The following is a 19,075-nucleotide window of genomic DNA, read 5'->3' as shown; positions in this document are numbered from 1 at the left end:
AGCTATCCAAAAATATGCAATACATAAGCAAATTAATTCCATTTACAAGCATAAATAATTCATCAGTTCAGCTATCCAAAAATATGCAATACATAAGCAAATTAATTCCATTTACAAGCATAAATAATTCATCAGTTCAGCTATCCAAAAATATGCAATACATAAGCAAATTAATTCCATTTACAAGCATAAATAATTTATCAGTTGAGCTATCCAAAAATATGCAATACATAACAAGCAAATTAATTCCATTTACAGGCATAAATAGGCCTATTTCATCAGTTGAGCTATATATATATATACACACACACAATACTGTTATGTAAGTGGCCTGGGTTTACAGATGTTCCAGTTGAGGTTTTCCTCATAGTGTGTATTATTTATTATTTTCATAAAATGTGTAAGATTTCACTTCAGAAAAAAATGTTGCAAAGAAAAGTTGCTCGATTTATTGAAGAGAATGAGAATTTTTAAAAAAATCCTTCATCCATTCAAAATAGCAGAGCTCTGTGCCTCATGAGTGGTCCCTACACATTGCTGTCCATGGTGCAGTCTGAAAGATCCCCTCTAATGAAATTTGAAAAATTCAGCACTTCTGTTTATCCATTTAAGAGGAAATGACTTATAACACTTTATGTGCATTAAACTGTATAATAGAGCATCGGAGTTATATTGATTTGTCTCTCTTCTTCACAGGTGCGTATGGTACCGTCTGTGCCAGAGGTGTCTCTCATGTTGGGAAACAATCTGTTTTTGTGTGCGAAAGGTGCATCACATGTTAAGGCCTTATCACTTCCACGTGAGTATGGTCAAGAAGAAATGTTCACCAGAAGTACAATGGCCTCAGCATCACCACGTGAATATGGTAAAAAAATAATGTTTGCCAGAAATGACCGAGCCCTATCACCACCACATGAATATGGAAAACGTGAAATGTTCTCTAGAATTGAACAGGCTCCATCACCCCCACAGGGACATGGTAAGCAAGAAATGTTAGTCAGAAATGAACAGACTTCAGCACTGCAACATAAGTATAGTAAACAAGAAATGTTCTCAAGAAGTGTACAGTTTAAGTCTAACTCCTCCCATGACAAATATCGTCAGATGAAAGTCTGTTCGAAAGTCAATCAAAGAAATTTATACACAAACTCACTGCCGAATTATGAAGGTATGGCTTTGGAAAGCTCGGATAAGAAATTGTCTGACAATGAAGTTTATACTGATGGTAAAAGTGCATCCAGTGATACATTTGAAAATCCAAAATTTCTTCCCTTTCAAAGTCCAAAGACGACTGAAAAGAAGTTGAACAAAGAAGATGAAAATCAGTTCAAGGAACGAGCACACGGCGCTGAAGTTGAGAGCGCAGCACACATTGTTACTCTGGACGCCTTGTACAGACTCGTCCTTGCTCAGAGTGAGCAGCTGAAATGTCTGCAGGAACGAGTGGACTGCATCCTGGCCAACACTGAGAGGGTCCCAGTCCCTCACAGAGAAACGTCTGAGAAATCAACACAGACGGATGTGCAGATGGTCTCTGTGGGTACCATGAAGCCACTCTCTGAGTCAGCATTAAGGTAATGTATGAAATAAAGTCATTACCTTGTTAGGTCTCAAAGTTGAATTTAATCATTGCATACATAGTCGTTATTAATAGGAATTGCAAGATATAAGCTATATACAAGTCACGCGCCGTGGTGTCGCTGTCTAAGGCAGCCCGCGTAGGACTCGTGTTATGGAATGCGCGCTAGTTCGATTCCTCATGGTGGAAGAAATTTTCTCATGAAATTTCGGCCAGTGTATGGGACCGGTGCCCACCCAGCATCGTGATGCACTTGGGGAGCTACAATAGGTAGCGAAATCCGGTTGCTAATACCAGCTATAATGGCTGGGGGGATAATCGTGCTAACCACACGATACCTCCATTCTGGTTGGATGATCCTCCACTTCTGCTTCTGCATGTGGGCATGAGGCCAGCAGCCGGCTGATTGGTCTAGGCCCTTCACGGGCTGTAGCGCCACGGATTATTATATTTAAGCTGTATACAACAAGAAAAGAGAAAAGTTGCTATGACATAAGTCTATGCTATTGATATACATAAGTACAAAAAAGTGTTAGCAATATGATAAATAAATAATATTTCTAGAGTTTAAGTAATGCATTTGGATGATTTTAGCCATTCCATTTGTGTTGTTTTTCGATAAAAAAAAAGTTAACCACAACCCAGATGTAAGTTACAAATTCTGAAGGTAAAACCTAAAGAGTTTCAAAGAGGAAGTTTTCTCTTTTGGCCAATGGCAAAATTCTGTCATGCATCATTACAATCAGGGCCCCATTTAAGATTATTGCTGTTCCAGGCGATGCCTAAAATGCTGCTTCCTCTATTTACAGTATACAAAAAAGTCAGTTCCTCCATTTTATTTATTAGTCTTATGAAAATAATTGGTGATATGAATGGTGAACATTTTGAGCAACAGATTTGTGATACATTATTGTCTGAGAGGAAATTTTCTTGGAATTCTGTGCCACCTCTATATTATGAATAAGTGATAGAATGTAGGTCACGAATGGAGAGTAAAGGTAAAAAATAATAATTGTGGTGTGTAATAACAATTATCTGCTCTTTTGTTGTTGTTTGTACTCTCTTTATGAGTAACTAGTCAACAATGGCGGATGCTGAAGTGGTGTTCGTTGTGCTTTCTTTGGACAAAGGCAGTGGTCACATCATGTCTGCAGCAGGCTATGTTCAATACACAGAATACCCAAGTCCTTAGAAAGCTGTTATAAAACAACCTTGATAATTATTCCGATACATTGGAGTTATTAAATCTTAATACAGTTAATACACACATTATGTTTTTCCTCACAGATAGACATATTACTTGCAAAAGTAGTTTTTTTCATAATTCTGTATGTACATTGTGATAATTTGTGTTGTACCTGAAAGAATAAAAGTCGCACAACACTTTAGAAGGATTCAGTTCTGTTTTTAAATATATGCTTGAGAATTAACAAGAGAGATTCAGTAAGTAAGCTAAAAATTGAAGTAACAACTTCCATTAATAATGATGTACCTGAAGCTATCAGTGCTACATGACAATATTATCAACATGCGTACAAGAGAAATGGAAGAAGCAGCAGTTGCAAGATGACAGCTCCTCTGCACAAGTGTATCTTTTGCGACTGGATCTGAGGATTCTGTCTCTTCAGCTCAAGTCGCCAATCCATTGCACATTTGCCTTCGTGACAATCCTCACTGGCTGACTCCTGCACCCAATTCCGGACAGTTTGATATGAGAGGTAATGCTCACCATACACCGACAGCATTTACTTATGAATATCCTTGGCTGGCAGACCCTTTTCACAGAAAAATCTCACAATGGAACACTTGCTGCTTCTTTGTTTTGGTTGTGCTGCTTGTACACTCATCAGTCACTCTGACATGCGGGCTATACTGCCATGTAGTGTTGATGCTGTATCATTCCAAAATGTAGGATTCTACTTAGATTTGTATTATCTTACCAGAACTAAGACATCAGTCAAATTTTTCTGATGGACAACATATTATATCTGAGGCTTTTAACGATGTTGCAGTCCTGACCTGCCTGATGAGACGATTTGCTTGAACAGCGTGAACATCGCAACTGTGCCTGAGCACATCCCCAGTCCTCAGTCGTCCATACACGTCAGCATGCAGGACTACGAGGAGGACGAGGGGGACTGCTGCGGCAGTCAGTAAGTCAGAGTTTACCTGATGGAATTTATGTAGAAATTAGGGCTTGTGTTTTCATCTGTATGTGACTATGTTATTATTATTATTATTATTATTATTATTATTATTGTTATTATTATTATTATTGTTGTTATTATTATTATTATTATTATTATTATTATTATTATTATTACTATTACTGAATAATTTCAAGGCAAAAATTGTTCCCGGGTTGAGTATCGAACCCGGAACCTTTGGCTGAGCGCGCCAACGTTCTATCGACTGAGCTACCCAGGAACTGTACCAGACACAAGGTCAATTTTTCTCTTTATATCCACATACCTCAAGTGGGTTAACAGGCCATCAAGGATCCAACAATAAGTGCACACAAACTCTGTGTGAATTGAATTGTGATTTTCTGTTAACGAACAGTGCTGTATATTATGCAAATCTACTTTCAGCTATAGCTGCCTTTGAAGCTGATTTGAATAATTTCAAGGCAAAAATTGTTCCGAGACCAGGTATATATTATTATTGCTGTTATTATCAACTGCACACAAGGTGAGAAAATTTGTCATGTGATGTTTAATTTGTTTTTAGTTACGCAGGATTGTCAGTAACCCTTTTTATAAATAAGTATTTAATCTCTAGCATCCCTTTAAGAGCAATATTTGCTCTGACCACAACAAATAGAAGAAGTAGCTTAGTATGACTGCTGCCAGTAAAAATATCGGGTGTTCGAAAAGTACCCACATTCAAAGTTTTGTGCATTGTCTGTTATTGTTAATGTTATTTTTACTATAACATTTAAATATGCATAAATAGTATCTTAATTCCAAAACTATAAACTTGCCATCTATATGGTATTAGATGTTTTGTTATACTCAATATGAACAATTCACTCTGCAAAGCTGCAGGGTTATTCCACTTACTCTGTATAAGTGTTGAAGACTGGAGAATGTGGACTTAGATATTAATAGCAGATAAAGAAAAAACTAAGATTAGTAGTCGGTACTAATTGTATAGGTTCGATAACTTAACTCGGAATATTGCACTTAAAAGCAGTGGCTCGTATTTCAAAAGAGTGGTTCAATTACCATCCTCCATGAATTCCTAATTTGTCGTGTGGCATGAGAGACGAAGTCATGCACTGATTGAGCTGTCAGCTGTTTAATTTCTCTCTAATCTCCTATTCAAACTCCAACTCTTCAATCTTGTTGCTAGCATGGACATATAATTCATTGTGTATATTTTTATGTATCTTCTGTAGAGTTGTAACCATGTGTGGCATTTAAGGAAAGGTTTCGACATGAGCTCATTAACAGTTCCCTTGTTACTTTACAGCTTGGGGCATAGTTGGGATACTGTTCAGTGTGAGATATAAAAATGTTTTGTTAAATATGTGGCATAATAACACAGATCTACATAATCCCGAACATTCGTAAATTGCAAGTATGTACTGTCACTTTTGTTGAAAGGTATCAGTGACTGTGTGATTGTACTAATTAACTGATACATGTTAATTCCTAACCTTTCCCCCATAGGGTTACCATGTCTTCTGCAGAAAAAAAGGAAGATTTTGATTGGCTTAATGAAAATCACTAGAAATTGCAATTTTAAATTTTTTTCATTTATCATGCCATGAGGTTATACAGATACAAGTTTTATTTTGGTTACAAGTACATTACTTCAATTGTTTATTTTTACTTGTTTACTGATTTTGTTTTTCTTTACAATTTTATGTCACTTTTTGCATTTTGAAAAAACTCCTGGCATGGAAGGTGAAAGTTTACAACTTGTATTTCTGACTCAGTCAAGTCCTTGTACATCGATTCCTTACATCTGTCCTGTTTGTTTCATTAGAGAGAATACTTTCTCCACAAACGCATTGGACCAGGGATACTTTGTAAGCAAATAGGGTACAACTTCATTAATGTTATTTTCATATTTGTGATGAATGTTGGAGAAAAAATTAGCCCTTTTTCTACATCAGTGTCTTCATACTTTGAACTTGCAGCTAATTGTTCTCTAGTTTCACAAAATTTCCCATATAGCTTATCAACATCAACAAGTTCTTTGATTTCAAATACTTTAAATTTTAAATTATACTTTCGCAGTCATTTTGAAATACATTTTTTGCTGAAAAGTAAATAAACAAAAGAAAGCATCTTACAGGAAAAATAAAAATGTAAGACATAAAAATGAACCAAAAACGTACAACTTACGGAAAAAACGCAAGACCTGGCAACTCTGTTTCCCAGTGATGAAACCGTGAAGGAGTAAAAGAAATTTGAGACCTTATCTTTCAACATGTGATTAAAATACCTATCATTGCAACTATTAAAATCAGGAATATTTTGTTATTTACAGTGTTGAAAGTGGACAGGGTAACTTATTGCAACCAGTGGAGTCACAAAGTGAGGCAACAGGCTGGACGTTCTATAATGATCTCGTGGTATGTGAATCTGTACACTTTTGATTATAGAATTATTAGTTCTGGTTGAAACTTATTGCTAATGGAAAACAGTTGAAGGGCCAGAGGTAATAATGTGCTTGGTCGAAGTCTTTGTATTCTGAGGTATTACACATTGAATGTTTGTGAACATTCTCTAAACCATGAGTATGTCAATTATAAGATGAGTCACTTGCACCATCGATAAAGTTTTCTGTTAGTATCATTGGTGCTTGTATGTAAAATAAAATAGAAAATTGTTCACACCTTATTGGTTATATATTTAATTGCTGTTGTATATCTGTGGAATGCTTTATGTCGAGGTTCACAACGCTAATTCTTCATGAAACATCTCAATATATTTTGTTAATTTCCTTAATACGCAGTCTGAAATTACTGGACATGAAATTAGCTTTCATAAGATCAGAAATTAAAGAAGTGATCACAATGGGGAAATGTAAAACTTCTAGATATGAATCCCACTACGAGATCTTCTTCACACAGAGTAAACAATGTTGACGATTTCATCATTATTATCAAAGTTATTTGGAGTTGAAATAACAGATTAGAGGTTCAAGAATGCAGGCTTATCAGAGGGTGTTTTCCTCCAGATTCTTTTTGTTTCGACTTTCACTATAACTGTTCCCTCATTTCATGTTGTAAGAAAATCATGTCAGAGTGTGAGATACAAGAACTGAGCTACAGCTTTCTCTCCATTAGCTTACAGTGAACGCCAGGGATGTGTCAATGTGTTGACTGGTAGGGAACCATCTGACCTATCTCTGTGCCTGCAGATCCACCCATAGGAGTTCACTTAACTCGTTTTTGTCTCAAAGAGGATCAGTGGATACAATCGACCTGAAGGTTGAAGTTCAGAAGGACTTCGTTTCTTTAAGTTAGAATGAAGTTTCAAATAAATTTATTTCTTTAGTGCATAATACACTTATAAATTATTTTCCAGTAACGTTTTGCCTTTGTTACGTAACAAAGAGACAAATTTCAGAAAGATATTCTTCACAACTTTTACACTCTTTCAATCTGTCTCTTCTTGATGAAAGGCATTCATAATCACTTCCTTAGTCAACTAACAAACAGCAATTGCGTTACTATGAGACAGAAATTTGCTGAATAAAGTAGTGGATCGAATGACTATTATCTTGGATGTCAACGAGAATTTAAAGAGAAAAAAAGTGTTACAAACGCATTGTTGACACAAGCCCTTCAATTGAAAGTTTATTTTTCCTAACAGATATTATTTTGTAGGTGTATTGCTTTATTTTTATTTTGTATTTGATGATATAAGTTTGAAAATTGAGATTGCATCTTCATTCATGGAGTGCATAATCTTACAACTGAGTCCTAGAAACTTCACTGCCTGCAACTGTGGTATCAGGGTGGCTTATGTTGTATATGCTGAATAAGGTCAAGGACTAGAATTGCAATAAGGCATCTCAGAACAAAAAAAGCAGTTGGCCTCACTCAGAAGAGAAGAAAATGTTGAGTCTGCTAGTTAGTGTGAGTGAGAATTTCTTTGTGGCGATCATGTGATTAGAATAATTGATGTGTTGTGGTTAACTCCACAACAGCAACTTCTATGTGCACTACGCAGCAAAAAGAATGGGCTGACTCTTGCTCGTTAGAAATGCAAAGTCTACCACGCCATTCACACACGTAAACAGTTGAAGGCATTGCTGTTTTGTTTACTTATTGAAAGTCGTTCATCTATAGTACAATGTAGTCTTTTTTTCTATGCCATATATTGTGAGTTCACCTTGCAGTAGAGTAACATTTTTTTTTTGTTTTGTTTTGTTTTTAATTGATTTATTTTAAATGTTAAATGGTATTTGTTATTAAATATTGTTATCCTTTCTCCTAAAATAGTACATTATGCAACGAGCCTATAATGGTAGTAATTAAGATGCGAGGATGTTTATGAAATGAGCGCAAGCGAGTTTCATAATTTTCATATGAGCGTCATAATTACTGTTATAGGCAAGTTTCATACCATTTTTTATGCTCGACCATATTTCTAACTTGAAATTATTCATAAATATTCATGTTATTGTTATGTGAGTGAGTGCAATAGCCTACGTCATGAATTGTGAGATGTGTGCAGACGCGAAAGTATTGATTTTTTCCGAGAAACGAATGTCGACGACCTTGACATAATCTAGAGACTAAGATAAACATGTCTCGATATAACCTTGAAATTGAATTCCACATTGAAAAACGAGAAGACAAATTGAATTTATTTGAATATTATTTACAATTAACGCTAATTATTATAGTAACAGAACATAACCCTCTGCGACAGTATTGGATTTCCAGCCTCCGTGACTTTTCGATAGTTGTCTTTCGATTGCATATCCGAGAATAATCGAAAACCTGAACTTTAATGAATAGGTGTACTTTAATGACATGCATTAAAGGACTGCTACCAGGTGTATAATTACTACATTTCGGCATGGTCGAGCATAAATATTATTTCCCATCACCTGTGTGCTATTAATTGGCGATACCTGGTCTGTTCAAACAAAAGTAATGATTGGTTAACTTCCTAAAACAAACCGGCAACACATCAAATATAAACAGAAAGGTCTGTGGTAGGAACTAGTATCCCATCTACAAACCATCTGCATCAACAACTGCCCTAATTCTGTGCAGCATGGAGTTCACAAGATTATGGATCAGAACTGCAATCACTCGGACTGCTCTCGATGTGCAATAACCCATGTGAACCAGGGCAATGATTTATTCACGGTGTTGTTGTATGTCTATCATGCCCAGACAGACCATTTTATTTACAGGCAGGAGTATTGCTTGGGAGAGGGACAGTTTGTTATTTACTAGAGTCTGAGGCTATATTGTTAAGAGATGTCGCCACATAAATCTATCTTTTGAAACTTATGATGGGGAAATTTGTAATTTAAAAAATTAAGATTATTGGAGACTCCAACCTGGAACAAATACTGTTCATTGTTTCTTATGTTCACTTTAACTTACTTATTTACTTACTTACTGCTTTTTAAGGAACCCGGAGGTTCATTGCCGCCCTCACATAAGTCTGCCATCGGTCCCTATCCTGAGCAAGATTAATTCAGTCTCTATTATCATATCCCAGTTCCCTCAAATCCATTTTATATTATCCTTCCATGTACATCTCGGCCTCCCCAGAGATCTCTTTCCCTCCGGCCTCCCAACTAACACTCTACATGCATTTATGTTGAGATGTTCACTTTTACACTTGATTAAAACTTTCTACAACTGAAACATTAAAAGTGTTATAATTTTTAAAAAAGGTCCTGTACCTTTATGGCAGATGGGCCCCATTTCTACACCGGTGTGGTGTGACCTTCGAACTAGTGGGACACTGAAGACGACACCATACTTTCTGCAATGAAAACGTTAAAAGTATTATAATTTTAAAAAAGGTAATTACTGTACCTTTATGACAGACAGGTCACATTAAACAGAAAGATTCAAAGACTTGAAGATTCACATACCAGTGATTTGTCTTTGGAGCAACCTCAGTGTTTACAAATTGTTATCTTCTCAGTGGCAGAATGGTAACATTGGTGCCAGTGCACCATATAACACCATCAACGATGTTGTATTTCCATTCATACATCAGAGGTTTTAATGCAAATAAACCCTCTTTGCAAATGCCCTGTTCTTGCTATCATTGTATTTTAGCAATAAGTACTATTTGCATTATGCACTGTCATTGCAGGAAGTCCCTAAAGCCTTGCAGTGTTATTGCAGGTATATTGCATTGTCCACTGCTGCTCGTTACAGGGTCAGGTGAATAAACTGTTGAAAGAGCCAGAGGAGGAAATGGGATGTGTGAATCAGAACTCCCCAGGACATGAGGGCCAAGATGTTGCCAAGGAGCAAACGCGTCTCAGACCCCAGGCCCCACCAAGCACAAGGTAGGCTGATACAAGGTGGGCCTTCGGAAATAGTACAAAATAAAAACACGAATATTAGAACATATATATAGCTATAAAAATATTATTTATGGCAGTCAGATGTACATGAATTGCCATTTTATGTCCTGAATATAACATCCTGCAAATGGCCTCCATCAGCATAGCTGCATTGCTGCAAGCGCTCTCGGAAAGTTCTCATGACAAGTTGAATTATTTCATTGGGAATGGCGTGAATCTCTTCTTGGATTGTCATTTTCAAATCTTGAATAGTGTGTAGCCACCAGGAGAAAACTTTCTCTTTGAGATAACCCCAAAGAAAATACTCTGGTGTTGTCAGATCTGGAGACCTTGCAGGCCACGTGATATCTCTCAATCGCGAGATCACTCGACTTGGAAACAACTGGTGCAGTGTAGCCATCGTGTTACGGTTGTGTGGGCTGAGCCCCATCTTGTTGGAAAAACGTTGTGTTGAGATTATTCATTCTTAACAGTTCTGGAAGAAAAGAGTTTTCTATCATGTTCCTATACCGTTCGGTGTTGACAGCGAGTGGACGTTCTTCATCATCTTCAAAACAATGAGGTCCGACACCGAATGGAAACTCCAATAGCGCACCAGGCTACGACCTTTTGCTGTGTAGAGGTTTCTCATGAAGAAGTTGTGGGTTCCTGTCTCCATAGTAACGAAGATTTTGCTTATTCACGAACCCGCTAAGGTCAAAGTTCGCTTCGTCAGGCATTGCCAGAGCAGACAAAATGGTCTCATCTTGCTGCACTCTTTCAAGAAATGTTATGCAGAATTGTAGCTTATTCTGTCTATCTTCCTCACACCCCTGTAATTTGTAAGGATGGAGCTTCAAGTCAGACTTGACAATCCTGCGCAGGGAAGTGCGAGCCATGCATATGGCGACGAACCGGTTGCTACGGACTTGATTGCAGAGCCACACGGACACGTTGGATATTTTCAGGCATGCGAACTGTTTTCTGCGGCACCTCATGTTTCGTATTCACGACTGAACCATTTGTTGTCCACTGATTCACCCACCTGATGTCGTCCTTCTGTCCACAATACAGTGATGAAGGTTCTCTCTACATCATAACTCACGCTGCGCGAAAAATAACACTATTTCCACAAATGTACGCTTTCACTGCCCTGACACAGGTCTGCGATCAACGGTTCATGGCTAACAAAATGGCAGTAATAGTTGTTTTATTGGGGAAAAACAATTGACGGGAGAACTGCATGATCATCAATATGAAATGTACTACTTTCCACGGCCCACCTAGTACAATTTCTTATAAATGTTTATTAATTAACAATGTTTTATCAACTGCAAGGTTACTGGTGTTTAGGTTATTTGGAATTGATGACAGCAGAGACGTACACAAGGGGGGTTACCGGGATTGAACCCTCTCTCCCCGTTTTGAACTAATCAAAGAGACACATTTAGGTTTGGACATTTTTTTATCCATGGAAAGATTAGAGAATGCTGGGTTTGCAGTGAAAGACATGCAATTTGGTAGAACACTATGTATGTATGTATGTATGTAATCATTTTCTCTTCTCTAATTTTTCATTGTCAGAGTAACAAAATCTACATCGACATAAGGTGTAGTCTTCCTACCCCTCCTTCAGAATAATCCCTGTGCTTGGTGCTGCGGCATGTTCGAATCATAACAATGCTATCTTTATTATAGACAGACCTACAGCCTAGTACCGACCTTGTAATAAAATGAAGGGGAGACAATATGAAATTTAACTTGTTGTTTGTTATAAATTGGATGTCTGTGAAATAATTATGTTTCAGAATGCCTACTTCGGAACGAATTTTTTCCCGCAAAAAGGTGCGAAAAATACGCGAGTAAATACGATAATATGGCGTCAATCCATGTTAACTGGCTGTTAAAATTAAATGTTCCAACCATTCCTCCTTCCACACTCTCTCCTAAGTCAGAATAAAGCAAGTACTATCCTATTCAAGTCTAAAGACAGCATTTTAACTTGCAGCATTTAGTACAATTTTGTATGTACACATATTTGCATTAGTTATCTTTTCGTTTTGAAGTGTTGCCAACTTTTTGCTTCAGATTCTGTGTAAGACTTGTATAAAAATTTCATTGGAAATAAATTACACTTTTGAACTAGTAATAAATATAAATTGTATGGGGAAAACTAAGATAATAAAATAAATATAAAACAGATTTTGTTATGTGTTCGAGTTCAGAACAATGGATTGCATTGCCTGTTTGCTTATTTACAGGAGATTTGAGGTGGAATCGGTACAGTGCCCACAACAGAGGATACAAGTGGGCAGCAGTGACTCTGACATCAGTGTTCACATCAACGCATTGGCTCGCAAGTATCTCGGAGCTGAAGCATGTGAGTCATCTTAATACACTTACTTGTTCTCATGGGTACACATGATAGGCTTGCAAACAGGGACATTTGCTGCTCTGTTGCAAGAACTGTATGTCAGATAAGTCTATAACTTCGCTGATTGTTATAATTTTACTTTAATAATATGACACGAATACCTTTAAAATCATGGCACTTACACAAAATATACTACAAATTTCCATTTTACTTTTTTTTTCACCCTGAAAGTAATCAGTTTCACAATTACATCCATTCTTAAAAGGCATCAGTTATTATTTTAATAATAATAATAATAATAATAATAATAATAATAATAATAATACTTACTTACTTATGGCTTTTAAGGAACAGAAGTTCATTGCCGCCCTCACATAAGCCCGCCATTGGTCCCTATCCTGAACAAGATTATTCCAATCTGTACAATCATATCCCACCTCCCTCAAATCCATTTTAATATTATCCTCCTATCTACGTCTCGGCCCTCCGGCCTCCCAACTAACACTCTATATGTATATCTGGATTCGTCCATATTTGCTACATGCCCTGCCCATTTGAAACGTCTGGATTTAATGTTCCTAATTATATCAGGTGAAGAATACAATGCATGCATTTCTGCATTGTATAAAATAATAATAATATTATTATTATTATTATTATTATTATTATTTTTGCTGTTGCTGCATGGGAATTAAAAAAATGTAGATGCTTGTTAAAATTTTTGTCATCAGACTATTTTGTTAGCCTGCAGCTGATCACATATGATTCATTTCTGCTCTTAAATTCTAAACACTTCATCAATAACTATTGAGCCACCGGCGTTGCTCAGTTGGTTAAGGCGCTTGCCTGCCGTTCTGAAGTTGCTTGCGGGCGTGGGTTCGATCCCCACTTGGGCTGATTACCTAGTTGGGTTTTTTCCGGGGTTTTCCCCAACCGTAATGTGAATGCAAGGTAATCTAAGGCGAATCCTCGGCCTCATCTCGCCAAATACCATCTCGCTATCACCAATCTCATCAACGTTACAGTCCACACGTGTGGAGTAACAGCGCGTCTAGCTGTGGAACCAGGTGATCCGGGTTTGATTCCCAGTCGGAGCAAGTTACCTGGTTGAGGTTTTTCCCGGGGTTTTCCCTCAACCCAGTATGAGCAAATGCTGAGTAACTTTCGGTGCTGGACCCTGGACTCATTTCACTCGCATTATCATCTAAATAACCTAAGCTGTTGATAAAGCGTCGTAAAATAACCTACTAAAATAAAAAATCAACGCTATATAACCTAGTACTTAATACAGCGTCGTTAAATAACCAACAAAAAAAATATTAATAACTATTGTCACATTTACTACATAAGTGAGAAAATAGTTGCTGATTATTCAGGAGAGGTGTAATTGTGGCTCTTTGTATTGCAAGTGAAGTGTATGAAAATTCGCATTGTTTATGGTTATGTATTCCTCGTTATCCCAAGATTAAGACAAATTCAACCTTCGAAACGTCGTAAATTGTTATGTAACTTGCTAGCAATGTAAAAGTGGAAGTTAAACTCTTCACATTTGCTACTTCATAGAGAATTGACTTTCATGGATTCCTGAGGACTGTCTTGCTTCACCACCGCCACTTGATACTCTGTTGAATCGCAGTGTGTGGGAAGTGAAGATGTCATATTGTCATACGAATTTTCATGAGTTTGCAGCACACACGTGGAAAACTGATGTGTCTGGCCAGAAAGAAGGAACACCAGGTTACGAATTATATCATAGTACTTCTACAACTGTCCCGCGCCATGGTCTAAGGCATCCCACCTAGGACTCGCTTACGGAATGCGCGCTGGTTCGAGTCCTCATGGGGAAAGAAATTTTCTCATGAAATTTCGGCCAGTGTATGGAACCGGTGCCCACCCAGCATCGTGATGCACTTGGGGAGCTATGATAGGTAGCGAAATCTGGTTGTGAAACCAGCTATAACGGCTGGGGGGATGATCGTGCTAACCACACGATACCTCCATTCTGGTTGGATGATCGTCCACCTCTGCTTCGGCATGTGGGCGTGAGGCCAGCAGCCGGCTGGTCGGTCTAGGCCCTTAATGGGCTGTAGCACCATGGGTTATTTTTATTTACTTCTACAATTTCTGAGAGTTAGTTAATGATGCAGTGTATTGTCTATTACTTTTCTGATTCTGTAGGATACAGGAACTACAGGAATCTGGATTATAGCTTATGTATTTTGGAAGTTATTTTTATGACCCTTTTCTATTCGTAACATGTTTGTTGTTTAGCTTGTTGCTTTCTTATTAGCTGCTTGAATGACTCAATAAATACAGTTGGTGGCTCTTGTGCTTATCATTTATTGCAAAGTCACCATTTGCTCACAGTGTAGGGTCGGTATTTTTAAATTTTGAAAGATCTTTTTACATTATGTCCTTCCAGCTGTATGCCAAAGGTGCATTTCAGTGTCCTGCTCATCCACAGACATTTTACCTCATGAAAGAGATTTAATATGTACGTCAGAGCCTCTTGTTGATTCTGTGTTGTTACGCTCTGCTGCCAATGTGATGGTTCTTCAGCTACACCAAAATTTAAAGTAAAGGAACTTGGAAAAACGAGAATGAATTCCAAAAACAAGGAAAAAAATTCCAAAATTACCAAATACCTCCCTTTATTACTATTATCTCTTAGATAAGAATTAACAGGAAAAACATTGAACAACAAGAATATTCTCTTTAATTACAATCTCTATCTTAAAAGGGAATTAACCAAGACTTCCAACCATCAGTTACCGGTACAACATCTCCCTACATTATAATGTCTCTCAATATAGACTCACAACAAACCTTCAGGGAAAAGAACAAATAACCAAAACTATTTCATTGAACAGCAACCCCTTTTACATGACTTTAAAGAAACTCCTAAACCAATCCTGTCTCATATCTCACAGCCACAGCCTGTAGTTCCCGGTGTATACTTATCGGATATGATCATCAATTTAAGTTGCCTGATCCGTCCAGCTGGGCTAATTCTGCCTTCATCGTCCGTCCCAGAGCCAGTCCAGCACTGCCCTCACGTTCGAGTCACGATCACTCTCTTATTCCCCTCCCCTCGAACATTCAAGTAGGAGGTGGAGGTGGATCGACGCATGCGCACGACAATAACTAAAGATTTTGATACACCAGGAACGATGTTACAAAATATATATATATATATAGAGGAAACAATAACTAATTTTTTCATTCTTTTGGATAATAATAAAAGACAAGCATACCGTAACATCATCAACATTTAAACTGAAAATTAGATGAATAACGTAACTGAAAATGAATTTCCCTTGATATCTGAGGAAGATTGTAATTTATGTAACAGCTGCCAAGACGTCATCTCGAACATCACGTGCAAGGCAGAGGCCAGTGGAACTGCCCCTCACAGCTTTGCAAGATCCTGAGCATTACGTCATGCTGCCAACAGAAGGTAAGAATTCTTGTGGGTTCTGTTTGTATCCAGATTTCCTTAATATAAAATGGAGAATTTAACGAAACATAGTCAGCCTCAGTTTCGAAATTGCTAATATAAATACATAATTTTGTTGATGTACTGGGTGAAATGTCGGATGAGCTCATCGTAACAAATTGTGCTTGTACAGCATTGTCACTGTGTACCCCCACCCCTCTCTCAAGTTCGCATTGACAGCAAGACAGTAACCTTAATGTGCAATGCATCCCAAACTTGTGTTATGTGTGAGATCATTTGTGGGAGCCAGACTTGCTTATCAGTTATTTTTTGTATCTATCACTGGACTTTCTCCAGCAGGATTCTTTCACCAAGAATTCTGTCACATTTCAGAACATTCTATACTGACATTATATTTCAACATCAAGGATTTCCAACCATTGATTCAGATTACCAGCAGTGGTTCACTTCACTCCAGTTTGTTTTTTGACGCCCTATCATGCTTATAAATCACTGATGTTAGCGTCATTCTCTGTTGTTTATCGATTTAGTCATATAATCGAGTTTTAGGTCGTACCAACTTAAAACTTTGTTAAAGCTTCATTTTACAAATGCAGAGGTGTTTGTTTTTTTTTTTATTTTAGTAGGTTATTTTACGACAGTAGAATAACTCTTCTCGGGTTCTCAGCCAGGTGAGTTGGAGATTAGCTTCCAAGCTTTCGACGGCTAGCTCTGCCATCTTCTTTGACGAAGAAGATGGCAGAGCTAGCCGTCGAAAGCTTGGAAGCTAATCTCCAACTCACCTGGCTGAGAACCCGAGAAGAGTTATTCTACATCAAACGTCGGGAAAGCCTCAAGTCATACATTATTTTACGACACTTTATCAACAGCTTAGGTTATTTAGCGTCTGAATGATATGAAGGTGATAATGCCGGTGAAATGAGTCCAGGGTCCAGCACCGAAAGTTACCCAGCATTTGCTCGTATTGGGTTGAGGGAAAACCCCAGAAAAAACCTCAACCAGGTAACTTGCTCCTACCGGGAATCGAACCCGGGCCACCTGGTTTCGCGGCCAGACGCACTAACCGTTACTCCACAGGTGTGGCCGTTTGTTTAATAGTCTGACTGTAGTTACTGGGTTTGTAACAAGAGGGCATCTATATGCCAAGGTCTATTACCAAAATGTTTCGTAATTTGTGTGATGAAAATATCTATTTTGTAGTGGACATTCAAATATCATATGATTTAGAGACCCCGTCGTACTGCAGGTGCAATTAATCGTATTTGATAATTTAATTTTGCATAAGAATGCTGGTGTTAGAGCTTTGTTTAATTTGATGTTATTGTACAACTAGATTACTTTTTTGGACATTTTTGCAGCATAAAACTATGGTCTGCATATTTTCTTATTCCAATGCAAATTAAGAGGTGAATCTGCTTTGAAATAGTCGTAGGTGTCCCTGATATGTAATGCGACTATATTCTTTATCGGAGTAAGTGAGTATTGTTTACCTGCTTACTGATGTCATCATTCAAATATAACTGTTACAGTAATGAGTGCGCTTAACATTTTCTCTTTGAGATATTTCGGCGAAAGTCGTCTTCCCTTGAACACAGTTATGTTGTGATGACGCAAGTATGACTTGTATTGCAATTTTACGACGCAACTCAATTTATATTTATACATTAATAATTAATGTATAAATATAAATTATTATATTGTTATTTTCAAAAACATCACTCCATATTTCATGCAGTGTTACTCTCCTTTTGACACATACTAAACTCCTTTTCGTCTATTGGTTCATTTTGTTTCATAATAAAAAAAAGAATGAAATAATTGGGATTAAATTTGTAACTGAAATGGGTCTGAAAGAAGTATTATTAATTCAGCATTCCAATTCGAAATGGATAATGCCAGGTTAAGAAGACATTTATGACAATGAGGAAATTAAAAATGTATTGAAGTTGTATTGTATTGTTTATCCTAGAAGAAATATAGTAAATTATCTTACAGGAATACATTTCTTTACATTATGCCTACCTTCCTGCAACTTCTGACTGGCACCAAATTACACACATATTTATTATTTGTGAGTGCACTTTCTCATACCTACAATGAAATGTGTCCTGTCAAACACATCTGGTTGCCTTCCTGTAAAAACAAACTTTTAGATCTTTGTTGATTCCTTTGTTGCTATTAATTTGACATTTCTGGTGTTGTCAGCAGGTGCGGCTGGTTCGAGCTGTGAATATGTGCCTCGGCACCATCGACCTGCGGCACCAGCAGACAAGATCCTTGACATAAGCACTCTAAAGAGACAGCCGAAGTTGCTGTGAATTGAGGCATGAGTCATGAAGATTTATCTCATAAATTTGTGATACGCCTTTCGAAGATCTCACTAGACCTAAATAGAATCTCATGTAGTGTGAATCAGGGATGGAGAGGCTTTTCCCTCTGCCGACTACTTACGAGGTTTGACATGAGGGAGCTCTTCTGAAGATATTAAAACAGAACGTATAAAAAACCGTGAGAAATAAAAACAAAACATTGCCATTTTCGTTGATTATAAATAAGATCATTATTAATCATCTTTGCATTCTGACAGCCCACAGAAATATAGCAGACTGCTTGTGGGCTTTAATCAGATATTCCTCATTCCTGCAGCGAAACCAAATTGATTTGGTAGTGCAGCAAGTATTTTTGGGTGCAAATGCCATAATCCTTAGATCCAGAGACCATATATTATGTTTTATAGACTGTGTTCTCCAACACACACATGGGAGCCTTCTGTATCATTTAACTGTTGCAGTGAACGTTTATTGTATTTATAGACTGGGGGAGATAAATAAAATTTGTTATTTTGTTCTGTGTATCCTAACCGCATTCGTTATGTTAACCATAAATTCCTGTCTTCACAAGTTCTAAACTAATACAGAATTGGATGTCATACAGACTTTATATAATAGAGAATTATGACATCTTTAAGGCATGTTAAGGAGAACAATAATTTTTTTATTTTATTGGTTATTTTACGACGCTGTATCAACATCTACGTTATTTAGTGTCTGAATGAGATGAAGGTGATAATGCCGATGAAATGAGTCCGGGGTCCAGCACCGAAAGTTACCCAGCATTTGCTCGTAGTGGGTTGAGGGAAAACCCCGGAAAAAACCTC

The 19,075-nt window shown here is 37.3% G+C and overlaps 1 protein-coding gene across 6 annotated transcripts in view; it reads left to right on the top strand.

Annotated features, from left to right (window-relative positions):
• Positions 1-18,772, top strand: part of LOC138700391 (uncharacterized) — a 91,870-nt gene extending 73,098 nt beyond the window's left edge. For 5 of the 6 annotated variants that reach the window (XM_069827000.1, XM_069826999.1, XM_069826997.1 and 2 more), the window contains 7 exons: positions 697-1,574; positions 3,592-3,732; positions 6,080-6,164; positions 9,957-10,090; positions 12,349-12,467; positions 15,814-15,918; positions 18,124-18,772. In XM_069827000.1, coding sequence (XP_069683101.1) covers positions 697-1,574; positions 3,592-3,732; positions 6,080-6,164; positions 9,957-10,090; positions 12,349-12,467; positions 15,814-15,918; positions 18,124-18,236 — 1,575 coding nt within the window. In that variant the 3' untranslated portion in view covers positions 18,237-18,772. The remainder of the gene's footprint in view (positions 1-696; positions 1,575-3,591; positions 3,733-6,079; positions 6,165-9,956; positions 10,091-12,348; positions 12,468-15,813; positions 15,919-18,123) is intronic. The other variant, XM_069826995.1, reaches the window with a different exon arrangement.
• The last annotated feature ends 303 nt before the right edge of the window (positions 18,773-19,075 follow it).

The sequence above is a fragment of the Periplaneta americana genome, chromosome 5 (assembly GCF_040183065.1).
Source record: "Periplaneta americana isolate PAMFEO1 chromosome 5, P.americana_PAMFEO1_priV1, whole genome shotgun sequence".
Lineage (NCBI taxonomy): Eukaryota > Metazoa > Arthropoda > Insecta > Blattodea > Blattidae > Periplaneta > Periplaneta americana.
The sequence above is the reverse complement of the archived record's forward strand: the minus strand, read 5'-3'. Positions and strand labels throughout refer to the sequence as shown.